The 24,768-nt window shown below is 43.2% G+C and overlaps 6 protein-coding genes across 8 annotated transcripts; 3 read left to right on the forward strand and 3 right to left on the reverse strand.

Moving 5' to 3' along the window:
* Nucleotides 1–2,107: 2,107 nt before the first annotated feature.
* LOC131695376 (zinc finger protein 628-like) lies at nucleotides 2,108–4,307 on the forward strand. The gene is made up of 3 exons (XM_058983840.1): nucleotides 2,108–2,243; nucleotides 2,308–3,345; nucleotides 3,467–4,307. The coding sequence occupies exons 1-3, from the start codon at nucleotides 2,226–2,228 to the stop codon at nucleotides 4,169–4,171; spliced, it is 1,761 nt and encodes a 586-aa protein (XP_058839823.1). The 5' UTR covers nucleotides 2,108–2,225; the 3' UTR covers nucleotides 4,172–4,307.
* On the reverse strand, nucleotides 4,263–13,059 carry LOC131695377 (src substrate cortactin-like). 3 transcript variants are annotated; one of them, XM_058983841.1, is made up of 7 exons: nucleotides 12,831–13,059; nucleotides 12,063–12,755; nucleotides 11,882–11,992; nucleotides 5,529–5,786; nucleotides 5,337–5,471; nucleotides 4,851–5,279; nucleotides 4,263–4,783 (listed from the first exon to the last, which is right to left on the reverse strand). In XM_058983841.1, the coding sequence occupies exons 2-7, from the start codon at nucleotides 12,747–12,749 to the stop codon at nucleotides 4,703–4,705; spliced, it is 1,701 nt and encodes a 566-aa protein (XP_058839824.1). In that variant the 5' UTR covers nucleotides 12,750–12,755; nucleotides 12,831–13,059; the 3' UTR covers nucleotides 4,263–4,702. The 3 variants fall into 3 exon arrangements, with proteins under 3 accessions (XP_058839824.1, XP_058839825.1, XP_058839827.1); XM_058983842.1 differs by having other exon boundaries at nucleotides 12,063–12,777; XM_058983844.1 differs by lacking the exon at nucleotides 11,882–11,992.
* Nucleotides 13,060–14,453: 1,394 nt separating this feature from the next.
* Nucleotides 14,454–16,306, forward strand: LOC131695450 (G patch domain-containing protein 4-like). Its single transcript, XM_058983963.1, has 3 exons — nucleotides 14,454–14,671; nucleotides 14,754–15,121; nucleotides 15,183–16,306. Exons 1-3 carry the CDS (start codon nucleotides 14,626–14,628, stop codon nucleotides 16,158–16,160), a joined length of 1,392 nt encoding a protein of 463 aa, XP_058839946.1. The 5' UTR covers nucleotides 14,454–14,625; the 3' UTR covers nucleotides 16,161–16,306.
* An 85-nt stretch (nucleotides 16,307–16,391) lies between these two features.
* Nucleotides 16,392–17,347, reverse strand: LOC131695456 (ER membrane protein complex subunit 7 homolog). Its single transcript, XM_058983971.1, has 2 exons — nucleotides 16,697–17,347; nucleotides 16,392–16,638 (listed from the first exon to the last, which is right to left on the reverse strand). The coding sequence occupies exons 1-2, from the start codon at nucleotides 17,270–17,272 to the stop codon at nucleotides 16,504–16,506; spliced, it is 711 nt and encodes a 236-aa protein (XP_058839954.1). The 5' UTR covers nucleotides 17,273–17,347; the 3' UTR covers nucleotides 16,392–16,503.
* A 29-nt stretch (nucleotides 17,348–17,376) lies between these two features.
* LOC131695500 (uncharacterized) lies at nucleotides 17,377–18,044 on the forward strand. The gene is made up of 3 exons (XM_058984042.1): nucleotides 17,377–17,476; nucleotides 17,538–17,770; nucleotides 17,829–18,044. Exons 2-3 carry the CDS (start codon nucleotides 17,545–17,547, stop codon nucleotides 17,966–17,968), a joined length of 366 nt encoding a protein of 121 aa, XP_058840025.1. The 5' UTR covers nucleotides 17,377–17,476; nucleotides 17,538–17,544; the 3' UTR covers nucleotides 17,969–18,044.
* LOC131695497 (protein salvador homolog 1-like) lies at nucleotides 17,977–23,587 on the reverse strand. Its single transcript, XM_058984037.1, has 5 exons — nucleotides 22,785–23,587; nucleotides 21,384–22,716; nucleotides 21,121–21,311; nucleotides 20,918–21,050; nucleotides 17,977–18,564 (listed from the first exon to the last, which is right to left on the reverse strand). Exons 1-5 carry the CDS (start codon nucleotides 22,870–22,872, stop codon nucleotides 18,492–18,494), a joined length of 1,818 nt encoding a protein of 605 aa, XP_058840020.1. The 5' UTR covers nucleotides 22,873–23,587; the 3' UTR covers nucleotides 17,977–18,491.
* Nucleotides 23,588–24,768: the final 1,181 nt, after the last annotated feature.

Here is a 24,768-nt window from a genome sequence, read left to right on the forward strand (position 1 = left end):
TGTTCGCATAACAACAGGGGCCAAACCCATCATGCTGCGTTCGGGATTTGCATATTTTAGACCCTCCAGTCAATAAATCTTAGGCACGGAGCTACACTTCGGCTTAGGGATCCCTGTTCTCATGTGCATCCTTCAACATGGGAGCAATATTTGACTGAAATATTTCAAATCGTCGAATGCCACACGACCTCGACACGACCTCTAGACAAGTTCGTCTGTACGCACCAAAGTTCGATGATCGAAGCTCAGTAAAACGTCACCCATCCAACGAAAATACAACCAATCTGCGATCATCGGCGAAAAAAGATCTTTGCAGGAAAGGGCTTAATACTGGGGAGGTCACCCGGTATTTCCAAAGCTCGGTTCGTCATTGAGAATATCTTAAACCCTTTCAACAATTTTTCCATAGCACGGGTTGCATGCAACTATGGAATGGGGATTACCTGTTTGGTGGGTAGTACTGTACATAATTCTAAGGCCGTTGAAATCATCTTTACCGACACTATAACTTATCTATAGGATGCACGAATAAAAGAACTGGCATATGCCAATATTGAATATTGATAATAATAATAATCCAATATTGAACGTCAACTTCTATAGACGGGTGAGCAGCAAGCTGGGAATCCACATGCGACACGAAGCTGGTCGGTTCATTTTAAGCCAGAAGTCGTACTTGCAGAATATCTCAACGCGGATCAACATGGAGAACTGCAAAGTGTCTCGTGTTTAAAGTCTCATCGGAGCTTTGTTGTACATTTTCGTCGATATCCGCCCAGACATTTCGAACTCGACATCCATTCTCGGGCAGCCAGCCATCAAACCAAGAACACCAGATTGGAACGAATTGAAGCGGGTGCTTCGTTACCTCAAAGGTATGGCAGATCCCGATCTGCGTCTGGGTGGCAGGCTTCAACTGGAATGCTTCGTGGACGCAGACTGGGTTAGTTATGTTAGCAACAGAAAGTCGTACATCGGTTGAATTATCAAGTGCATTATATGTACTCGTTGTCTGAGGAAGCATTAAAGCGGAGTGCATAGCACTAACGGAGTTTTTACAAGAGCTGTGGTACCTGCAAAGATTCCTAGACGACTTGAGACGACGGTGCCCATTGTGGACAATGAATAAAACAACAGCTGCATCATAATTACGACGGCAAACAGGATCTCTCTGAAGTCAAAACACAACGTCAACAAGTACTGTTACGTTAAAACTTGGCGGTTTTTCGGTATTGTAACCATTCGGTACTGTCCAATTGAGCAGATGGAAGCTTTCAACAAATCCTTGGAAGCAATGAAGCTACGGGAAGCAATTGGTATCCTAAGAAATGACGAATAAGTTCTCGAGAGACAGTCGTAGAATAAAGAGCTGGAACTAAACTGTGCCTTTTAACCCTTTCATGCCCAACTTTTTTCTCATGCATGTATGGTTTCAAAACAATTTTTCCTTGATAACGGTGGGGTCAAGAAACACGAAAAGCCTTTTTTCATAAAGATAGGTGCTTCCCTCGCAGTGCTAGAAGCTGCTCAATTTTTACCTTCCAATGCTCAATACAATTCTCCTAGAATATTTACAATAGTCCAATTGTGTGGAAAATGTAGCCAAAGACAGTCTAAATTGATAAGTTTTATCAATTTTCAATAATATTGCCACATAACGAAGATATATGAAAAAATCATTTTCCGTCGTCAACGTAAACTGTTCCTGGCAGCACTGCTCCATCGGAATCCAATCAGACTAATTGCAATAGCTTCAGTTCTAGAGCTGGTCATTGAAACTATTAATACTCAAATGAAAGTCAATAGTCACATTTATTAGCCTTACTTGTTTTTGTGAGGAAATTTTGCTCTAATCAAAAGTTGTAGCTGTTTAAAAACGTTGTTGTCCACAAACAACATGGGCATGAATGGGTTAATTATTCGATGCACAACAGTAACTAAATAGCAAAAAAGATTGAGAAACCAAATTGAACACAAATATTTGCAGAAATCGAAAATAAAGATATTTAATTTTTAGCTTTAATGAAAACGATAATTAAGTAAAAAAATACTCTTACCCCAGTATACCCTCCAAAAAAAGTCGTTTGGCGGATCAAAACAAATTCAACATACGCACACAAACGCAAGTAACCGTCACCAATAAGTAAACAAACAAATCGTTGTCACTGCAGCAGAAAGGAAACGTTTCATCTATCCTGTTCGTTTTGCAATGAAACTAGCCCATCATGGACAATCTGAATCAGGTGAGACACAGGCATACAGTACAATCCGCCGATAGGTCACTATCAATATCGTCCATTGTTCTAGCCCATGAACATCGCAGAGTACAACAGCCTCATCACCAACATAATCGAATCGGCAGTGGATGAGCTGATCCTGAAACGCGGAACCTCCGGTGTGACTGTTGGATACGATGTCACAGGTCAGGCATCGCTACTGTTTAACATCTGCCGACTGTGTGCCAAAGAGGAACCTTCACTGTTGGACCTCTCCGAGCTGCATCTGGTGCTGATCAATGAGTTGACCATCGCTGGAATAGAGGCAAGCACCTGCTGCACCAAGATTTGCGCTAGCTGTGTCGAGTTCTTGGGCCGCATCCGCGAGTTTCGCTGCCGCTGTGAGGAAGCTCAGAAGCGCATTAGTTCGTTACAGGCCGAGAGAAAAGTTATTTCCGAGTTTCTCAATTTAGATTTTAGCAAGCCTGATGAAAACTATGGAGGGTTTAGTCCACCAACAGATTCTGGCGAAAGGGATGAATCAGTTGCACCGGAATTGGATAATTTCCAGGAACATTCTTCCTCGGGGACGGAAGAATCGAAGCATGAGAGTAAACCGGTTCAGAAAAATGTTGAAACGAGGAAATCGAAAATAGTTCCGAGTACTAAGGAAAAGGCAACACCTAAAAAGTCTAAAAAACGTGCCGACTCGCGACGACGAGTTGTCGATGGTAAGCTGCAGTGGATTTGTTTGGACTGCGAGCAGATCTTTGGAAGTTGCACTAAGCTGAAGAAACATCGGCAGACTTGTGATCTAGTGGGAACCATTAACTCAAAACGATTGGGATCGTTTCCGTGCGAGATTTGCGGTCAATCACTGCCAAGTTTGATGGGTCTGCGAGTACACAGACACAAACATAGCAAGGTGCAGATGGATTTCATGCCGAAGAGTAGGGAACGCGCGAAACCTAAGACCGTGAATACTAAGCCAGCTGTGCCGAAAAGGGCGGTTTGTCACGTCTGTGGAAAAGCCTTCAATGGGCGAAGCTCGCTGAGGTCCCACATGATATTCCATGAGCAGGACAAACGAGTGGAGTGTCATATTTGCAAGAAGAAATTCTTCAAAATGGTAAGTGTAATCGAGTGTATCTCATATTGTATAATGCTTATTAGGAATCATTACGCCAAATATTCACCAAATAATACCGTACGGAACAGACCCAGTTTTATCTTTGTTCATTGTATTTTAGTACCGATTGAAAGACCACATGAACTGCCATTCGAATGTTCGCGGGTACAGCTGCCAAATATGTGGAAAAGCGTTTTTCACCAAGGAAATCCTGTACAAACACACTCGCTCACACGACGCAAATTTTCGGAAGCACCCGTGTACAATGTGTCCAATGCGATTCCCTCATCCGTTTCAGCTTCGATCGCACATGATGATACACACCGCTGAACTTCCGCACGGTTGCAAAATCTGCTCGAGTAAGTTTCGCTTTTCTTGGGATCTTAAAAAGCACTACGCCAATGCACATCCACCATCAGCGGAAGATGAACCAAATGAGCTCGTTTCCGAGTTACATCCACCACTAGAGGAAATGATTCCCCAATCTCTGCTGCACTCGCCACCGTTGCCACTGGTGCCTCTTTCGCCGCCCCCGCCACCTTCACCGCTCTGTCTCCCGGAACCATCGCGGGTAGTAGACATGATTGAGGAAGAACCACACGACGACCTGTCGGTGATGCTGGCAGATATTCCACCCCAGCAGCAGCCCGAGCTAACTCCATCGATAGCGGCCGTACAGCCAGTCCTGGCGGAACATCCGTTCGACACAGCAAATCTGCTGGAGGACGCTTCACGGGATTTTGCCACCGATTGCTTCTCGACGGACCATCTGAGCGGTGGACACACGGCTGGCGGAGATGATTTCTACTGCTTCATGGAGTGCTGATGGTTCGGATAACGCTGTATATACTAGGGGACAGTTCGTCTGTTTCTGTTAAAGTTCGGAACATTTTAGATGAATCAAAAATAAGTTCGGGCAATATTGTTAATAAGTAAGATTTTAGAGTTATATTTCGAACAAATTACACTATATGATTAGTATTTCTTCGTGTTCCGTTGTTTATACGACTGGTTGACTGATTATAATGTTTTGACGCAGCCTACCCTACTGTTTAGAACAAAGCTTGGAAGAGGGATGGTGATTATTTCGAGATACACAACAAAGAGTACGCAGTCTGTTTTAAAATAATGTCTTCAAATAAAATCTTTGAAAATAAAGTATAAAATGGTTGCAAAATAAAAATGCCCGCATTAGTCACGGAATGTCAGTAGTCCTTACTCGTTGTGGCAAATCAGTCCAAATGCGTGTGTCTGTGAAGAATAAGATGTGCGCTTGATTAAACATAAACCTATAAATAATAGAACTCCTGTTAAATGCTTTGAGCGCTTGCTGAGGAGTCTTCAACGATGTGCAAGTCTACTGAATTAGTTGCACATAATTAGCCGGGAACAGCCCGTACTGATTGTTGCACAATCCTCTCCACCAGCCCTCATCAATCTGAAATAACGAAAAAGAAACGGTCAACGAACAGTTGTTTGCTGACGAGAACCATAGCGTAACTCACCATCTCAATGTGAGTAATTCGATCGTCCGGATCGAATGAAATTTCGTCATCTGCTGCAGCCTGGTAGTCATACAGGGCAATCGCCTGCACTCCCGGGTTATCTGCGGACAGAATGAATTCCTCTGCTTCTTCCTGATCGGGCATAACCTCCGGTTGAGGCGGTTGTTCCGGCTGGGACAATACCGGTTGCTCTATTACACTAACAGCCGTCGGCACGGGTTCTGGTTGTGGCTCTGGCTCGGTAACCGGCTGGCTTTTGAAAGTGTGTATTTGAGCTGGGACTTCTTCCACCTGAACTGGTTCCTGAGGTTGAGCTGGTAGCTGATGCTTAACTGGTTCCTGATGCTGAACGGGCAACACAGTCGTCGGTATGACATCCGGTTGCACCACTGGCTGTGGGTCTCCCTTTGGTAGTACGATTTGCTCCTTCTGTTGCGTGAGACGGAATTAGTGAGAATTGGAAAGGTAAAGCTAAGCCTAACTGACCCTTATTGTTTCCGGTACAGCATCCGGCTGCTTATTGAAGTTGCTGATAGTGCTTCCAACGCCTTGTTCGCGACCAGTATTGATCGGCCCCTTTCGTTCCGGTTTCTTGGGCTCATTGGTTTCGGTGACGTTATTCTAGAAATAAACATCGGCTATAACTCACATTTTAAAAACAATTTAACATGACCAAACCAATCGCTTAGTGGCCTCCTCCTTGTCCTTTCGGTCTTTTTCTTCTCGCAGTCGCTTCTGTTCCTCTGCCTTTTTCCTGGTTTCTTCCTCGGCGGCCGCAGCGAAATTCTCGAACCGAGCTCGAATGTTGGATGGTTTCGCCGAGCCGATGTCCGGCTTAACTTTCGTGTAGTTGGTGCCAATTTTGTCCTGCTCCTGAAAACCTAGAGCCGATTTGTCCATCCGATCGCTCTGCACCCCGAACTTACCGCCGAATCCCTGGTGAAGTAAAGTCGGGTTTAGGTATGTGCTAACAATGTGTCAATGTAACAGGCTGAACGTTTGTTTTCATCCAAATTTCATTCGTTAATAGTTCCTAGATTGGCTTAAGTATTTATAAAAAAACACACTTAGCATTAAGCAGTTCAGACAGTAACTACTGCTAATTCAAAGGCTAAGATAAGATGTTCCTTTAAGCTATTGTCAGGCAATTCTCATAACATGGATTACGATGTTATGGTCTCGACTTCGTCTCCTCAGAATCCGACACAAACTAAGTGACAGAACGAAGCTAGCGCGGGTAGTGTCGCATTTTAATTAGACGAATTCTAAATGCAAATTACATAACAAGTTTAACTATAGGTTTATGCTGTTCACGAGCATGTGGTTTTAAACAATTTTCACCCTAGTGGAGAAAAACTAGTTTTTATCCGAATTTTTCACCACTGAGGAGACATATATCATAGTGTTCATAAATTAAAGACTGATTATATAATATAAAGAGTGACAGCTATCACAATATTTTTTTCCGCTTCGGATGGTCGAGAACTATAAGGCAATCCTAGAATTTTTCCACTACATGATATATATATCAACTGGTTGTACATCGACGACTGGAAAACAAAGAAGACAATTCCTGCCTGCACTTGCTGACAATTGAAAGATATCATATCGCGCTGGTAATTCGATTCATCGAGGTGGTCAAACGATAATATCAAAACGCTGGAAGAATTGAGATACGATAAGCAAAGTTAACAAGTTTTATAAGGAAGAAAGAGATACCGCACTTCCGAAAAAGGCCTGTAAGTATTATTGATAACTAGAGAGAAGAATGATCGCACAGCGGTCAAGGCGGATACTGACAGTTTGCGGAGCAGATAGTGGGCCGGAGTGCTCAAAAAATAAAACAAGAGGAACACAGAGAATTCGTCACTTAAGCGGCGCGATGAAGAAATGCTATGGGTTGCTGCCGAGAAACGACTACAAACCCGCTGAAGCGCTAAAATTGGTAAAAATCCCAATAGGGAAATCACTAGTCAAGCGCCAGCGTTTGATGGACACCGAGTTGTTATGTTTGCACATAATGGCTAAGGCAATGTGCATATTAAATTAAATGATAAAATTAAATTATGGCTCATTGAGGTAATTGTGATAAACGTGCACGGCATACCCGACAAGAAGGTGTTCGAATAAAAACACTCGCTTGAGAACCAAAAACTTGTCTGGCAACAAGGGCAACAAAGACCGGACGTAGAGGTCCTGGTACTGGAACAGACCTAACGTCAAAGGTAGGAAAAAAAACATGGAAAATGAGAGGCAGCAAGTGCGTGCTGTTGGTGAAGTGCTTTTTTCACGTCGTCGTCATCGGAGCTATTTTTTTGTGGAAAATTCCGCATTTTGGGCATCTTTTTGCGTGAGTGCTAAATGTTCTGGTAGCAAAAAGTGATTTCCCCGCAACCGGCACATCGTTTAAGTGAAAATATGGTACTCTTTATACAAAAGTAGTCGTCTCTATCGCGAACGACACATGAACCTGGCACAGGCGTTTCACGTCATAGAGGACAACGGCGAGAAAACCCTCAAGCGATACCCGGGATCGTATGATGACGACGGCCAACGTTATTAAGTTGAGTGCACCTCTTTTTACCCCCTTTGAAAACCATTTATGATTGGCGGCAATTTTGGGACAATATTTGCGTATAGCTAACTTTTATATTACAGAGTAACCGAACATACAGAAAGGAGCCCATCCAAAAACGATCCAAAACTGCCATAAACAAAACTGAGCACCGCCCAACATTCAAAAAAAATGGGCAAGTCGACCTCGATCACTATCATTTTGGTTAAGTACTCTGCGAATACTCTCAGCTATGAACAGCTGAAAAGGGGCCCTTACACGTACAATAAAAGTGTCATTACTAAGTAGTGTCATTATTGGAATTGTATGGGAATTCCATCATTACTCGCCTTACACGTTCATTAAAAGTGACATTACTGCTCAGTAATGATATTACTAACGTCTCGTGTACGGCGCCCTAATAGGGCACCTAATGACACTAATGACGAAATTCACATACATTTCTAGTAATGACATTACTTAGTAATGACACTTTTATTGTGCATGTAAGGGGCCCTAATGGTACTCGATGCGCACTGATCGATAGCGACCTAGAGCGGAGCTCAAGCAATACGAGACCTAGGTTTAGACCTAGTGCACACACAATCAAGGGTATCTCGAAATCACCTGAGCAGACGGATACAGCTGAATGGCTGCAGGATGCCGCAACTGCGATCAAGCTCTGGGAAGGCGCTTCATTGAAAGTCGTTCAAGCGTCGTAGATTCCAAATAGACGATGTACATCTTCTATTTTCCTGTCAAAATCGACAGATCCGATAGAAACATCCTCCGCCTTGTGCAGAAACAGAACGATAATTTCGGCAAAGAACGCTGTTGGCGGTAGATAAGGTTTCAGTGTTAACAAACTAAACTATATATTCAGTAAGGCTAGAATGCACCAGTTGAAGGGTGCCCCGATCTTCACCGAACGTGGCAGTTCTAAGCAGGCATCGGCAGAAAAATCTCCTGTGGGTGGCCCAACGTGTGACACTTCACGACGAACTTCTGATCGTAGCCAACCTGCAGCAACGGTAACGAGTGCATCGGAGGCAGCCCCGTCTCACACAAATGCACCCTACCGTAAGCGGGTCACGAACTGAAACGCGAGGAAAGGATCGGAAATTCCCTGTAGGCGAAGGTGCACAAACGGCAAGACGAATACTAGCGATAATACGAACGACCAGCCGTCGACAAAATGAAGGGTGCAAAGTATTGGCACCAAGAATCAACGGCCGATAAACACCAGCACAATGAGCGGCATTCGATGTATCCAAGTGAACCTTCATCACGCAAAAGGTGCCACAAGCGTCCATGCCCAGAGGTTCACTAAAGAGCGTCTTGACATCGCTTTTATAGAGGAGCCGTGGGTGAATAAACACATTTTTTGGTTTAAATTCCTCAGCTCACAAGGTAATATTCTTAAAAGAACAGCACACTCCAAGAGTTGCAGTTTTTATATGCGGAATAATCAACGTCGTTGCATTTACAGTGGAGGTACCGATGGCTAGGGGCAAGCAAGAGATTGTGATCGCATCCGCCTACTTCCCTATCGATACGGATACAGCACCCTTATAAAGTACTGCAGAAGCACAAACAAGGCCTTCATCTCATCATGGAGTGTGACGCCAATGCACGTTACAAAATAAGGAGTAGTACGGATATCAATACCTACTAGAATTCGTTCCGTCAAATGTTGTCAATATAGGTAACAGTTCTCAAATACCGGAAAAGATAAAGAGTTGGCACGTTTCTGACGAACCTATTCTGTCGGATCAGACACATAATGTTCGCCATAGACGCCAATAAACTCAGCGCAAAACACATGTAAATAAGGCAAACAAATTGGTGTGTATTCTGCTCACACCTGGAACATTTAAAAAAAACGGGATAAGATCCAATCTTCTGCAGATCTGGATAATGCGGCAAATGACCTACAAAAGAGGACCCACCTGTAATGACAGTTGGTCTCTTGTAACGAGGCCTGTATGCTGCGAAGTTCCTTGGTGGCACAAAAATTTAGCAATTCTTAGTAAGGAAGCTGCCAGTTCAATATAACTGGTAACTGGTGTTACAGTAAAATGTGTAATTTAAATGTTCAATGGAAGTAATAAGAGATCAACGTGCACTACAAGAGGTGCGCATTTGACGGCTTGCTTGAAAGCAACAATGGTGTCACTCTTCGTCGTTTTTTGGAACACCGTGAGGGCACGTGTCGCGTGGTTCGGTGGAAGAAAGAATTGGAAGCAGTAGCGCGCGAACGATAAAGTTCTTTTTTTTCTGGTGCCGGCCTTGCCAGTGGCGCGGGCGAAGCGGTGGTGCTCGTAATTCTGGTAGGTCACGCTGTACGTTAGCAAGGCAGCGGGGAACTTTTTGCTGATAACGTGACTTTGAAATTCCTCGCCTAGTGGTTGTTGTCGGGTACGAGAACTCGGGTCCTCAGGACGGGACTACCAGCACACGGTCAAGGAGAAGCAACACCCTCCGCCTGAGACAGTGCTCGGGACATTTTATCGCTTTGATGCGCGAGTGAGGAGGTCGTGTTCGGAGTACATGACCAGGGCAAGGAGCTGCGTTCTGGAGGTGAAACGGAACCGTGCGAAGAGTGAAATCTGAGGAAGGTTGTGTGATTCAAGCAAGTGGCGCGATCGGGAAAAGTCGCCAGCTAAGTGTTTCGTGTCGTGTTCGCAGAAGAGGAAGCGGGTTCACCTGGTCGAAAGGAAAGTGCACTAGTGCTGCTGACCCAGCCGACGTCGGGGCCGGGAGTCAACGGGAAAGAAGATTGGTACGGAAAGTAGTGGCGTTTGAACCTGCGTGACGACACGGCGATATCAGACTTATGAGGCACCGGTCGAATGATGACCGTCTGATCCAGCAGTAATGTAGGTGAGAGCATTTTGCTTTTCTTCTCCCATACATTTAATATAACCTTGATTTGTGAGATTTCTTTCTTGAGCTTTGGGTGAGCTAGACGAATTCTGTTACACTGGGCAGACTAGAGGATCAAATCAAATACAACGGTGAGTTGAGAAAAGCTAAAAAATTAATGCGCGAGTTTTGCGAAATCATCGGAAATTTTCCAGGAACAGTTCCCCTTCAAAATGCCTTATCAAGGGATCACAAAATGGCCTATGGCGTGTGAAAAAAGACGATGGTTTTCTTACAATTTGCAATGATGAAAGATTTGACGTTCTAATAAACACCTACTTTCCTGTTACATTTGGTGACTACAGGTCAGAATGATGATAGACTCCGTCCTAACAGGATTCGTGAGGCATCACAGAAACTGACCTGTCATATTTTTACATCATCTCTAATTAAATAAGCTATCTACACATTCGAACACTACGAATGCTCCAGCCCTGATAATATTCTTCCAATATGTCTACAAAAGACGGTAGACGATCTACTAAACATCCCAAGATCCAGTCTTATTCTTGGGCTGTAAGCTGGAGAGAAGTTAGGAAAATATTTATTCCAGGATCAGGTAAAAAGACTTGGTACTACCCAAGGCCATTGGACCTATCAGTGACATCAACACTTCTGAAACAGATTATTATTGGATTCACTATATTCGAACAGAGCACTTATCGAATGTTCCGCTAAACAAGTACCAGTTTGCATATCAAAAGGGCAAATCTACGGAAACAGCCCTACATATCTTAGTGACAGCTATAGAGAAAATTTTCGATTTCAAGGAATTAGTAATTTGTGCTTTTCTTCACGTCCCGAGTGCTTGAAAGGCCCTGGCTAAAAGGGCAGTGAAAAAATCGATTAAGGGACTAGATTCTTCAAATGCTCCAGACTCGAAAGATCACAGCCACGTTGGAACCTGTCTTGACCACAGTTCAAGATAAAATGGAGACCAAAGCGATATCAATGGGAACGTGGCCTACAGTTTTCCAGGCAGAGGTATATGCAATATATGCCTCCTCGGAGGTCTGCAGGGAAAATGTTCAACGGAAATAAATAAGTCTTGTCGTTCTGGTCATTAGTGCCGTATTTGATCTGACAAAACACCGATAAAGCACTGTCGAAGAAATTCGGCAGCCGACTTAATCAAATTAAAAATTACAGCTAACAAGCCGAACTTACCGGTTATGCTCTTATCTGCTTTATCATGTTTTCCAAAGCCAAAAAAAAATTAGGGCGATTTTTTATCGCTCCAATAGGTAGTGCTGAAACAACTGTGTAGTGAAAAAACCAAAGCTATTTTCCTAAAAGCAGAATTCAGAAAGGTCGATAGTTTTTTCCAGCAGCTTTTTTTCTTCTTTAGCATTTTAATGAAAGTTTTATATGAATCGATTGGAAATGAAGTTACATTTCTTCTACGTGCATACTAACAAAGCTCTCGAATCTTAACGCAATATCCAGGGGTTTAAAACAACACAAACATGTTACTTAAAGACCACCACCAAAAAAAGACTGTGACCCGCCACCTAATCAACTAGCGCCAACGGTTAACTCTATCATTACTCACAATCTTATGGTCAATCTGGCTCTCATGCATCTGCGTCTTCTCGACATGATCCCAACCTAGGGCGGATTTATCTTTACGGTCGGTCTGTACGCCAAATTTACCTCCAAAGCCCTTGAATTATTGTTCAATTTTATTGCTGTTTAATGTTACTTTGACTTCACCACGCAAACCATACACTCACCACTTTGTGATCCAGCTGACTTTCATGCTTCTGTGGCGCTTCAACGTGATCCCATCCGACGGCTGACTTATCCTGTCTATCCGACTCCACGCCAAACTTTCCCCCGAACCCCTTGCTGTAGTCTTTCTGCGATTCGTGCTTATCGACCTTTTCGACGTGATCCCAGCCAACGGCCGACTGGTCCACTCGATCTTTCTGCACTCCAAACTTTCCCCCGAACCCAGCCGAATAGTCCTTCTGCGAAGCATGCTTCTCCACCTTTTCCTTATGATCCCAACTGGCAGCACATGCATCAACCCGATCCTTCTGTACTCCAAATTTACCACCGAACCCGGTTGAATAATCTTTCTGCGAGGCGTGTTTTTCCAGCTTCTCGAGGTGATCGTGTCCCAAAGCCGACTTGTCCATTCGATCCTTCTCGACGCCAAACTTGCCACCATACCCGTGGGAAGATTTGGGACCATCCTTCTGCTTCTTGTCCGCATCAGCCCGCTCGGTTTCCTCTCTTAACTGTTGCATATCTATTGCGCCGGCACTGCGCCCCGAGCCCTCTACCGTTTTTGAGCCCCATCGTTGTTCCTGCTCGCTTACGTCGTTCACAAAATCCGGATCAGTCTCCCAGTCGTCATCCTCGGCCGGCGCCAGGGTGCTGACGTCGATATCGCGACCCGCTGTCGATTTCCACATCCTTATCTGCCGTCGAAAACAAAAATAACTGCGTTTATCTTAGGGAGTGGTTCCCTTATCGGCTACTACTTGCTGACTCACCAGTAATGAATAACAGTTAAACTTTTACTTTAACGCGACACAAACTTAGAACGATTACACTAGATCAACACTAGAACATACTACACTATTTGCTGTTGGTTAGTTTTTTTCTGGTCAACAACGCATTCCAAAATCAAATAAAAACATGCACAATTCGACTGAAATTTTGACACGGCAAGGACAACACTTTCGGCTTTGCTGACGGACGTCTCTTCACACACTCGATGACTGATTGTTATTATTGAAAAAAGAAGAAAAAATGGCGAAGAGATGTCAAAATTATACCAGAAAACTTGTTTGCGGCAAGATGCGAGCAGTGGAATGTGTGCAGTGCTGGCAGCGTAGCTGTACCCACCCACTGAGACGTCCAAAAAATTGTTTCAAAATCGTTCAACACGGGTCCAACGATGGACGTTTGTTGAACGGTTATTTGTACGTTGTCCAAATTGGTCCAAGGAACGTCCTTCATTGGACGATTTTGAAACCAACCGTTCTTAGAGGGCAGTTAAACTCATTCCGGAACCGGTTCGGATTTCTGAATGGAGTCAGTATTGATTCCAACTCAAATGCAACAACGGATTCCGACTCAATCGGTTTCAGAATCGGTTGTTGCATTTGAGTTGGAATCCATACTGATTCCATTCAGGATTCCGAATCAAATTTGGAATGGTTTGACCGGGAAATTGAGATGGGTTAAGCTGCTGAATCTGTGTTCTGCAGAAAATTATGGTTTCGTTACTGTGCATTTCTATACGAGAAGTGAAGTTACAAAACATTACATGTAATGTTTTTTTTGCAATAGTGTACCATAAAATCTAATGTTATTCAGTCGTGATTCGCTGGTTGGACACTTTTTAACTGGACCGTTTTTTAGTTGGACCTCCTCTAATTGGTCCATTGTACAATAAAAAAGCATCTGCATGTCAAAATCTCATGTCAAATGTCAAAGTGACAAGAGTTAGAGATGTGATCAGTTGCATTTGCACTACTATCCAGTAAAACTCATTCCGGAACCGGTTCGGATTTCTGAATGGAATCAGTATGGTTTCCAAATCAAATGCAACAACCGATTCCGAATCAATCGGTTTCAGAATCGGTTGTTGCGTTTGATCTGGAATCCATACTGACTCCATTCAGGATTCCGAATCCAATTCCGAATGGTTTGACCGGGTAACATTTCCTTATACCAGTTTTTGACATTTGTCAGTTGTTCCAAGTCAAATTCGTTAGTTGGACAGAGGCTGTGGCCCCCCAGTAAACGAAATGGCGACTTAAAAAGGGTTAAAATTCATGCCGGCGAGCGGTAGGCTGTTGAAACATTGTTCTAGGCAACCCGCCGTAACTCGTCAACAACATGCCCTATTAGTGTGGGCCAACCAGCGAATCACGACTGTAACTAAAGAACGGTCCATTGTATATTGTGTGGAAATATCTGCGGTGGTCCAACTAGCGAATCAGAGAGAATTTTTCCAAATTAATATAAGTAAGAAATTTAAAGAAAAACTACATTGTATGTTGAAAACACTCACGAGACCATAATATTTTGTTACAATAATTTCCGGGTTGCGGACTTTCCGTTCGATACACTACTCGCATCTCCACAAAGTTGAAACTTGACAGCAGCTCACTGATGGATGATCAGTGAATACAAAATAAATTCATCTGCTGCCAAAAGAGGGTGCACAACAGCCACGCGTTATCCTCGTTTGAAGTGACTTTTCCGGAATATTTATTTAGAAAATTTAATTATCAATGTTATAGTTTCCACTGAAAAACGAATCGTGGTGCTTGGAAAATGGATTTCGCCAAAAATATACTTCAGAAGTACGGCTGGAGAGATGGTAAGTTGCAACGGGTCGTAACCTGGCTGTTCTTTGTTCTGGTTTAATTGTAATAGCTCTTTTCATCGTATTGTCTAACTAGGTGATGGATTAGGCAAAAAATCGGACGGAATCGTCAAACCGATCAAGGCTAGCTTCAAATTCAACAGCACTGGTTTCGGTGCCGATCCAGCTAAGGAACACACCAATAAATGGTGGGAACGGGTATTCGATGAAGCGGCCAACAATATCGAGGTTGGTCCAGCGGGAAAGATTACCCAACGGGAGAAAGATGCCGTGGAAATATCGAATAAGAGCTACTCGGTTCGAAAGCTGGCGCAGAAGACTGCCTCCGGGAAGGCTAACTACGGAGGGTTTCTAAAGGCGTCAACCTTGTTAGGCAACGTTGGTCGAGAGGAAGATTTAGAAGGACACATCCAGACGGAGGATATTGAGTTCAAACCGGCAAAGGTGAGGCTTTGGACATATGACTAAAACAGACCTAGACAAACCTTATATTTTTCTCTCGAAGATTTTAACAGATGAGGAATTATTTGCCGCCTGTGGCGGTAGAACGGCACATAAAGGCGCTCGGCATGGACTGACACTTTCCGGTAAGTTGGCCCGCGTGGAAGCACAGGATAGCAAATTGCTGCAGGAGTTGGAATCCAAGTCATTCGAATCGGTTATCAAAAATAACGATTGGCAACAGGTGCAGAAACGAAAAAAGTCCAAGAAGAAAAAGCGAAACGAGGAAAAGTGGGTAGAACGGCACCAGGAGGAAGAGGAAGATGAGCTCAAGGATATGATACATAATTCGAATTATGTCGTTAAGAAAAATAAAAAGAAAGCCAAAGCTACTGAGCGGATGGAGAGTGATCTAGTCGATGAAATGACCAGCACGATGGGATTCTTCGAAACTTTGCCGGAGGAAGACGGGGTGGAACCAGATCCTGGTCCAACCATCGAGCAGGAACTAGATATGCTGAGTAACAAGATTCGCAAATTGGACCACGGTTCAGTTACTATCAAAAAGAGAGATAAATTGAATAAGAAAAAACTGAAAGCCCTTGCAATGCAAGCTGATAAAGAGGACGAGGAAGATGAGACTATGGATCCGGCGGCAAAGTACAGAAAAGATTACAAAAAGAAGCAGAAGCAAAACAATAAACTGCTTCGAGCTACGGTTCCTCAGGAGGTTCCACCGGAGCGGAAGGTAAAACCAAAAAAGTTACTCAAGTCGGATAGCGAAGCATCGGAGAGTGACGAGGGCGAGAAGGATGTGATTCAACGCATCAACGAGTACCGGGAGAAGATCGAATCGAAACTACCAACTATTAAAGTAATCGAAGCAGCTGATGAGGATCAGCAATTGCTTGCGGATCGTTTCAAGAACGCACACCGGAACGGTGTCAAACGTGTGGGCCGCCACAAAGCCAAAAGGAACAAGAGCAAGAAGAGAAACCGCAAAGTGGCTCAGTTGGCGGAAGATTTGCTTAAGAATTTGTAAGGCGCTTCCAGTTATTTTTGAATTAAAAGCAATTCTAGAAAGCCTTTTTGCTGTTAGCATAAGTTATTTCAGTCTTTTGTAACGATTTGTTTACGAAATCTTTGAAGTTTTTAATATACAATTGAATTAAAGTAATTACAATGAAATATTGGTATTTTTACTCAAAGATAGACTATTCGCATATTATATATAAAAAACGGAATGTGATTTCCTACCTCAAAACGATTTAAATATTTTTAGTTTATTGATTTATTCGTACCTCAGAAAATCGTTCTATGTTACAATAAATACGCAGAAAACTCCCCTCTATGCACTACTATTCATCTAATTCTAAGCCAGCAACTTAGTTCTTCTTTTTGCTCTGCTTACTGCCAGTAGATTTAGACTTCTCTTTGTCCTTCACCGCGCTCGCGGAAGGTGTGCCTCCGGTAAAGAAGGATGTTATCATCTCGCTGATTTCCGGCATGTCACTCGTCATCTGTAACGAAAAGAATTTATTGTTTCTGGTGTTTTCTTTATTTCCGTGTGAAACCTACCTTAGAGAGATTTAAATTCTCCATTTCCTTCTTAGTCTCCGGATCGCTCATCATCTTTGGCAGCACCAGCATGATGAACAGTGGCAGAATCATCATCAGCACCATCGGGTTGAACAGGAAATCAGTAATCTTCCACTGTTCGCGCTGCTGGAAGTAGCGGAAGCGCATCAGTGCCTTCAGCTTTAGTGGATAAGGCACCTGCACGACCTGCGATGGCTGCACGTAATTCAACTTTCGAGCCCGGAATTTTCCCTTCGGGTTAATCTCAACTCGCACGGATTCGTAGTAATAATCGGGATTTATAATTTCTACCACGTAGCTTCCGGACGGGATGGAAGAGATAATGAACGAACCATCGTCCTTAAGGAAACCTTTGTATTCGCCGCCATTGATGGAAATCTGCGTATCGATTTGCCAGGTCAGATCCGACCCACCGAATAGTTCCGGTGGGTAAACCTTACCTTCGATAGTGTAGCGACCAATTTCATCGTACTCGTCGATGGCTGAGTCGGCTGTTGTCCGATGCAGAAGTGCTAGTAAAGCTGCCAGCAGCGGAAATACGAGAATTTTTCTCATTTTTTGGTACGAATAAATCACACCAAGCCGAAAAAATAACACTGATCAGACGATGGTGCTCTAGAACAATGACAACGAATGTCAGATTCAGATGATTCACGAAATGTCAAACAAGTGGTATAATTTAAACGTAAATACAATCGTCTAACATCTCTGATTATGCAAGAGTTTTGTTCAGGCGGATGGCTAGTTGAAAAACCGAAGGTAAATAACTCGCTGTAATCAGAACTTCAAATAGAATCTTTTACCGATGTCCCTGTTCCAGGCAAACAATGACTCTGTTCCAGCAACCACGCTGGCTTCGCAGATGGATCCGACGTCGGATGAACCCACTGCCAATCGATAAGGCCGCACGTTGGAAGGGTAGACTGAGTGTCGTCTATGGACTGTTGGCCTGGAATGCGCTCGGATTCGTTGGCTACATGGTATACACCGGCAAGAACGATTGGGCCAGGTACTACGGGTACAAAACGGCCGAGGAGGAAGCTATGCCGCAGGGTTCGTATGTGTATCATAAGCGAAATACAGTAAATAAACAAGAAGCTTTTGATTTTAGCTGTCCGGTTTGCTAAGCAGCTCAATTTGCCAAACGCGCAAGTTCTGAAGTTTAGTGGATTTTCGAAAACGGATGCATACGAATTGAAAGACATGGAGATCATAAGGAAGGAAGAAGGCGTGAAGAAGGTTTCAGAATGAACCAACGGTTATTAGGTTTATTGTAGATATAGTTTTTATATATTTCCGATATTATAATAAAACATACATTAAAATATTCCGTTGTCTTGCTGTAAAACTCGGAAAGCCTATGCTCTAATTAGCAGTCATTTTGCAGAAAGTGCAACGTTAGTTCTTCATTTTGCTACTTTTGACCAGTTTTGATGAAGGCGTACTGTATGTTAATAGTATACTTTCCTAGTTACCAAGGAACTATTGGATATCACAATTTTTCGAAACATAAAACCGTTACTGAACGCATGTTTTAAAAAAATTACTGCTACCAACCCTCGCTCGAGTCTTCTTTTTTCAACTGCGATGGATATACATAATTAAAATCGTGCTGATAATGTTGTTTAAAAAACTACAAGCTTTACAATTTTTAGGCAATCAAAACGTGGTTCCACGTGTAGGCACAATAGATAATCTCTTGATTGTCATGTAGGTTATAATAGCTTTCTTAAATACAATCAACGGTTGTTGTATCAATCGGTGCACAGTTCTACTAAGCATTTGAGTCGGTACTGCTCAGATAAGCCAGTCGTTTTTTCTCCTCCATCATCGATCGGATCGCTATCCTAAAAAATTGAGAACAAAGTTATTTATTAACTCTAAAGTCTGTATTCGTGAAGTAATTCAAGCTCATTTTGTGTACAGTGTACAGTTCATGAACGAATTACCAAAGTTGAGTTAAAGTTTGGCGCTGAATGGTGCGAGAAGGGAGTTGCGGTGCTAACTGGCACAAGGGAGCCGAGTCGTGGTGCTGCATGACATAAGAGAGCCCAAGGGCTCGGTGAATTAGAGAATCTGAAGTTTGCCGCCCAGATTGTCTTCGTAGGGGAGGAGCACTAAGTCTCGACTCACAGCCAGCTTTCCGACTGCCATGCAGAAATTGCCAGTCTGTGTGGATGGTAGAGAACTGCTGGTGTGTCGAGGAATGGGGCTGTAACCCTACTAAAGGAACTAACTACTAAGTAATGCTGTAAGGTAGTGCCGGGGAGGAATCAGGTTCTGCGCAATAGCAGTGTTTTTGAACGGGTCGGGTGATAGCAGCCCAAACCCGTTCCCTGAGACATTTGGGTTTTTGTACATTTTTTCCCGTCTCAGGGCTTTCTTGAAAGATTTTTAATGCTCTCTAAAAATACGCACATACACACACAATAAGGGCAACCGTTACTTTTATTCTTGCCGTGGTGATCTATCAAAATGATTGAGTTTTTGCAAGTAAACGTACTACTGCAATAAAACACGGTGGCCATCGGCTTTCGATCTTTTCGCATAATACGCGATGTGAAACATTTGTTGAAAGTGAGAATGGAGCTTAGGCTTACGGAAGTCACCTTTATCTAGTTCGTGCATGTTGGACAATTAGTGCAAACAAGGATCCACAAGTTGGCCCAGGTAAAGAATTTCATTCCGCTTAACGACGGACAATGGAAAAATCGATACCGCATGGTCTGGCACCTACAAAAAGTCATTAAAAGATTCATGTCATATTTCAGAGAAGTGGAATTTACGGAGAACATATAGAGAAACTACTTTGCAGGTATTTTTAATGGTGTTTTTGTGGTGAGAATGCAAGTAGCACTGGTAGCATTAATTACACAGAGAACTCTTCGTACATATCATGGACAAATAAATACGTCTCAGTTCTGTGAACAGACGGCACATTACGGACACAACCCTGCCCAGAAACCACTGAGGATGCCTACCTAAATCACAAACGATTGCTAAATTTGTAGCTGCTCTTCATGAAATAATGACACCTGCAAAAGCTGCATCAAGAACTTCAAGTTCTACAATCAGTATCACCAGTAAAGAAGCTGCTACCAAGGATGAAGAGTTCACACTCGTGACCCGTATGGTTAAGAAGCAAGGAAGAACATCTGATCGTGAGTATCAAGGTAGTAACCAAGATTATGATACAGATGTGAACGGCAATGATAGAAGCATGCAGTTGGCGAGGAAACGTCCTGTATTTAGGGGCAGATCACTCTAGGAATGTATAAAAAATTTGCATCAAATTAGAAAAAATGCATTTAATTTCCATTTTTGCATCAACTTTGCACTCCCTCGCAGAAAAGTTTGTTCGAAAAAGGTCCTACGCTGATCCACTTTGTTCGACGTTTTGTGGAATGTAGGGCTAGTTTTTTCGTAGGGTTTTGACGTCTTACACGCAACGCAAAATACATTATTAATTTCTATTTTGATGGAAATAAATGCATTTAATTTCGCTGATTTTCAAAAATGCATCACAAGTGATCTGCCCCTAGTCCTGTATATACATTTATCGCTAAATTGACAAATTTTAATGGACGGTGGTTTTAACTAGCATATTATGCAAAGAGTTGAGGGATAAATGTTAAAATGACCGAATTATTAACAGAAGAGAAAGTAAACAAAGAGAGTAACTCATTGCAGATATGACGTTTTGAAAAAAAACGCTCAAGATTTGTCAGTTGTTACAACCAGCGAATCAAATTCGTTAGTTGGACAGAGGCTGTGACCCAACCAGCGAATCACGACTGTAGTTGGATAATGGTTCAACTAGCGGAGGTCCAACTAAAAAGCGGTCCAGTTAAAAAGTGACCAACCAGCGAATCACGACTGTACACCCTTTGCCAGCAAACCATAAAAAACGAGGTTAACTGTAATGGTAAAAACACAAATTAGTCAACACAGCTTGAAGAGGACGGCAGGCCTCTGGCAAGGTTATGGCGATGTACAGGGTTTGACAGTAGTCAACATATGGTGGCACTAGCCCATGCTTTTACATTGGGTTGTTCCGATTTTTGCGAAGGCTAGGAAAAATAGCCCTGAGGACATTCTTTTTCTGGCCCGTTGATAAAACGTCAAGTTGACCATCGTTCTGAATGACATCACTTCCATCCCAAACGAATCCGCTCCCTCAAAAATCAATGCAACAATTACCTCAACGTCTCGTACTTCACCACAATCAGATGGCACTCCTGCCGAAACAGTTTGGTAAGCATTCCAGCGATACCCTCTAGCTGCTGCAGCTGAAACATGTCCCATTTGAGTTTATGATCATTTTCCGGTGTAGCTAGAAGGTAAAAACAAAGCAACAAAACATTAAGCTTCTTTTTTTCTGCGACATATTGGGCCCTTCCTACATTTAGCATAAAACTCGAGCCATTCGGGAACCGCTTCCAGAAGGTAAGGATTCGCCGGTACCAGTGCACTGTGCGGCGTGAAATGAGTGTGCGACGTTATCAACGGACGAGGAATTTCTACCGGAGTAGCATGATGCAAATAACAAGACGTCAAGTACGGGTGACTGTCCTGGGCCTGACCGGTGATGCAGCTGTAAATATAATTAGAAAAGTCAACATTACGAGCTTGTACATGTTTGTCTCGAGGCAGCGAAGTGTCCTACTTGTAGTAGAAGGTACCGTGCTGGGCCGACTCGTGCCGTTCCCAACCAGTTGGCAGTCCTTCCCGTTCCAGTGGATGGGACCAGTGAGTAGTTTTGGTGTTATGATCAATGTAGTACTTGCGACCACGAAGAGTGTAATCCACGGACCAGCCGGGTGGCAGTGGCAATTCCTCTTCAACAGCCGAGTTGCTGCTTTCCGAGGTGGCCTGCTGGTGTTGCTGCCGTTGTATGGCAGCAGTCGAGGAACCATGACGGGCGTTGTGTAGTAGAGCTTCTCCGTATGTCATACCGTTGTTTTCAACGTTGGAGTACAGAGGTTGCTGAGGTTGCGGCTGTTGACTGCGTGCTGCCAGATAGCTAATGGAGGACGAAACAGCCGCCACGTTACTCGAGGTGTTATTTTGGTTCGCGAATAGCGACTGGTGTGATGAATTGCTGCTGTAACCCTGGTAGATGGCAGTAGCCGAGTTTGTATTGCTATATATCGGAGATTCCGATCTGTTGATTTGCGTTGGGTTCTCATAGATATGATAGTGATCTTTCGGAGCAGGTAACTGCTGTCGTGCCGAGTACTGCCGGGCAAAAAGTGGTTGCTGCTGATCGCTGGACAGATTGACACTACTGTTCGCTGCCGTTGGGCTATTGTTTCTCAGCAGATTTCCGTAGTTTTCGAACCCATTGCGATAGTTGTTGCTGTTGGCATTGTGATGTAACTGATTGTAGGAACACTTACGCTCGAAATTCGAGACATACTGTTGGTGCAAGTGCTGCTGTTGTTGAGCTTGTTGAAGCTGCAGTTGGATACGGTATTGATGTGCCGCTTTGTCCACTTCATTTTGCTGCATCAGAATCTGATCGATAGTTTCAATGTCAACGTAATTGCCGTGGCTGTTGTTGTTGTGGCGTTCAATTACGTTTAGGTTTGTTGGGTTGGTTGTAGCAGCTGCCAGGTTCAAATTAGACGGTTTTGTCGGCATCATAAACGACTGTTGCTGCTGTGGTAGTTGATTCTTATTGTTAGCCATCATCATCACACTGCTAGTTGGATTCAAGATATTCGGTTGATCACTCGGCAGTGATAAATTGACAAATTTCTGCACCAGATTTGGAATCTTACTGCTGGGCGTATATTTCCCCTCGTGACCTAAACCTCCCATGGAAGCCGTCACCTTCATGTTGCCAAACTTTTGCACATTGTTAATGTTATTGTTCGGCATCAACGGGCCCGGCATATAAATGTTGTTATTCTGACCTACATTACTGGTTTGCTGGGAGCTCCGTCTTTTATTTAGCTTAAGCTTGCCATGCGACTCACTTGTTAAAGCGTTGATTACTGCAAAATAAAGACCCGTAAAATAATTCTCTCCAACTCAAATTAATGCTACCTCAATTACTACTCACTTGGTATTTCCGGTGGCGTGTCTCGTTTGACGTATTTCCCGACTACCCCATCTTTGATGGATTTATCCTTGCTCTTGCGTGAAAGCATTTTTGCGACTCAAAATTAGTAACAATAAATAACCCTTCGGCACGAGAAAGTTCCAATGAACCGAAAAAAGGTGACCCACAGTCCCAGCTTGAGAAAAACGAAGAAAGAGAAATGATTAACTATTGTACTGGTGGTGCGCGTGATGATCGAAATGATGTTTCTCAGTTGTTCCCCTTCAGCCATTCACTCGTTGTTCTGCCGAAAGTACTCGAGTATTCTTCTTTCTTAGCCGTGGCTCTCGCAGTTATTATTTTTTCGGTCAAGCAAGATGCTGCTTATGTTATTGCCACCCCTGACGATGACGATGATGATTATGGTGATGATGGCCGAGCTCGCTCTTCAATCTTTTTCGATTTTCTTTTCGTTCACCAAAAAATAGTTTGTTTTCATCTCTTTCGCTGCTCTTCTTCCTTTACGAACGCGAAGCAGCATCAGCGATTTGCACTTCAAGCATCGCATTCCACCTTCTTGCTTTCGGGATGATACTGCTGGTAAACGCAGTGATGGCGAAATTCTCAGACCGTTCAGTGTTCCGGAATGTTTCACTGCGCCAACTTCACACTCGCTACCGTCCACTTTCGACACTGCCGATGGTGCGGTCAGAACCGTTTGCAACTATTTTCTTTTCACAATCCTATGCCCTGTTTGAGCAAAATAATCGAAATACAAATTGCAGCTGCTTTACGTTACGTGCGAGAGGCGCACCAAAATACAGCACGGGAAAATTTTGACGTTCCGCTTTGTTTTGATGACTGTTTGATGGTCGATTCGACGAAGAGGAGCAATTGGGTGTGTGAGACGACACATGACTCGCTCCGTTTGTTCGCGAGATTTTTCGACAATTTATCTGAATTCGAAAAAAACATTAGTAGGCCATTGAATTAAAAAAAAAAAACAATAATTTTACAATTGTGATTCGCTGGTTGGACATTTTTTAACTGAACCGGGTTGTGGCCCAACCAGTGAATCACGACTGTATCAGCATGAAATTTGAGTTCATATAACAAACCCTCTTGCCATTTCTCTTTTCCTTCAGAGGCCATTGGCACGGGAAAAGTTCGTGGTTCCAACTTCTCCTCAAGATCCCGGATTATTTCCAACAGCAAATCTCCTCGATCAACCTTGTTGGCGGTATTCCTTTCGTGACACGCCCAGAATGTCTTGCAATTTCATCCAAGGGAAACATTCTAAAAGAGCGATCACCATCAGTATTGTACAATCGTATTGCGACGCATCGAGATCCGACTCGAAGGCCGACTCAGAGTCAGACTGATACTCGCAGTCTTCTCATTCTCCTTACTAAAACTAGGTGTGTTTTTTGGAACCTCCAAATTTCCTTTCCTAGCACCTCCGATCTCGATTAGCTGCTGATGCATTGCTTCATTTAGGTTAGGTTTAGCTGTAGAAATTTTGCATATCTACTGAATGTGATGGAATCCGGTTCCAAATCCTGAAAACGATAGTTCTACCGTCCTTCAGCATAGCCAACAATATATAGTTTCTCTGCTGTCTGATCAAGCTTATGCCTCTTCGCTTTTGGAATGTGCACATAAGTCTCTGAACCGAATATTCTCAGATGCATATAGGACGGTTTCATCATGTGTCATAATTTGTATGCAGAGTTGATTCCATCTGCGATGAATTTTAATTTTAATTAATTTGTTCCGATCTTCGATAGATACTATTTAACTTCTAAATTATTAAAAATTCCTAATAGCTAACTTATAACTAGATTTGGTGACATTAAAATCAAACAATTGAGAGGTTTAGTTGAATTTGTAACAGCAACTGTTCACAGGATTGTTTTGACCATAAACCGTACGGTGTCTAAGAATCCACAAAAGAGGACAGTTTCTTAGAGCACACGGAAGTACAAACACATTAATCCGTGCAAGA

The sequence above is a fragment of the Topomyia yanbarensis genome, unplaced genomic scaffold (assembly GCF_030247195.1).
Source record: "Topomyia yanbarensis strain Yona2022 unplaced genomic scaffold, ASM3024719v1 HiC_scaffold_4, whole genome shotgun sequence".
NCBI lineage: Eukaryota > Metazoa > Arthropoda > Insecta > Diptera > Culicidae > Topomyia > Topomyia yanbarensis.

What these genes read in the sequence shown, in the direction of transcription:
- LOC131695376 (XM_058983840.1), top strand. An exon ending in AGAAGAAATTCTTCAAAATG is followed by an intron (nt 3,346 to 3,466) that starts GTAAGTGTAATC and finishes ATTGTATTTTAG; the next exon opens with TACCGATTGAAAGACCACAT.
- LOC131695377 (XM_058983841.1), bottom strand. Translation starts at nt 12,749, where the DNA reads ATGTGGAAATCGACAGCGGGTCGCGATATCGACGTCAGCACCCTGGCG. An exon ending in GCCAGATTGACCATAAGATT is followed by an intron (nt 5,787 to 11,881) that starts GTGAGTAATGAT and finishes TTACTTCACCAG; the next exon opens with GGATTCGGCGGTAAGTTCGG. An exon ending in CTGTACCGGAAACAATAAGG is followed by an intron (nt 5,280 to 5,336) that starts GTCAGTTAGGCT and finishes CTCACGCAACAG; the next exon opens with AAGGAGCAAATCGTACTACC.
- LOC131695450 (XM_058983963.1), top strand. Translation starts at nt 14,626, where the DNA reads ATGGATTTCGCCAAAAATATACTTCAGAAGTACGGCTGGAGAGATG. An exon ending in GAAGTACGGCTGGAGAGATG is followed by an intron (nt 14,672 to 14,753) that starts GTAAGTTGCAAC and finishes TTGTCTAACTAG; the next exon opens with GTGATGGATTAGGCAAAAAA. An exon ending in TTGAGTTCAAACCGGCAAAG is followed by an intron (nt 15,122 to 15,182) that starts GTGAGGCTTTGG and finishes TTTCTCTCGAAG; the next exon opens with ATTTTAACAGATGAGGAATT.
- LOC131695456 (XM_058983971.1), bottom strand. Translation starts at nt 17,272, where the DNA reads ATGAGAAAAATTCTCGTATTTCCGCTGCTGGCAGCTTTACTAGCACTT. An exon ending in AGAATTTAAATCTCTCTAAG is followed by an intron (nt 16,639 to 16,696) that starts GTAGGTTTCACA and finishes TTTTCGTTACAG; the next exon opens with ATGACGAGTGACATGCCGGA.
- LOC131695500 (XM_058984042.1), top strand. Translation starts at nt 17,545, where the DNA reads ATGACTCTGTTCCAGCAACCACGCTGGCTTCGCAGATGGATCCGACGT. An exon ending in GGAGGAAGCTATGCCGCAGG is followed by an intron (nt 17,771 to 17,828) that starts GTTCGTATGTGT and finishes TTTTGATTTTAG; the next exon opens with CTGTCCGGTTTGCTAAGCAG.
- LOC131695497 (XM_058984037.1), bottom strand. Translation starts at nt 22,872, where the DNA reads ATGCTTTCACGCAAGAGCAAGGATAAATCCATCAAAGATGGGGTAGTC. An exon ending in CACGCCACCGGAAATACCAA is followed by an intron (nt 22,717 to 22,784) that starts GTGAGTAGTAAT and finishes TTTATTTTGCAG; the next exon opens with TAATCAACGCTTTAACAAGT. An exon ending in GTGAAGTACGAGACGTTGAG is followed by an intron (nt 18,565 to 20,917) that starts GTAATTGTTGCA and finishes TCAATTTTTTAG; the next exon opens with GATAGCGATCCGATCGATGA.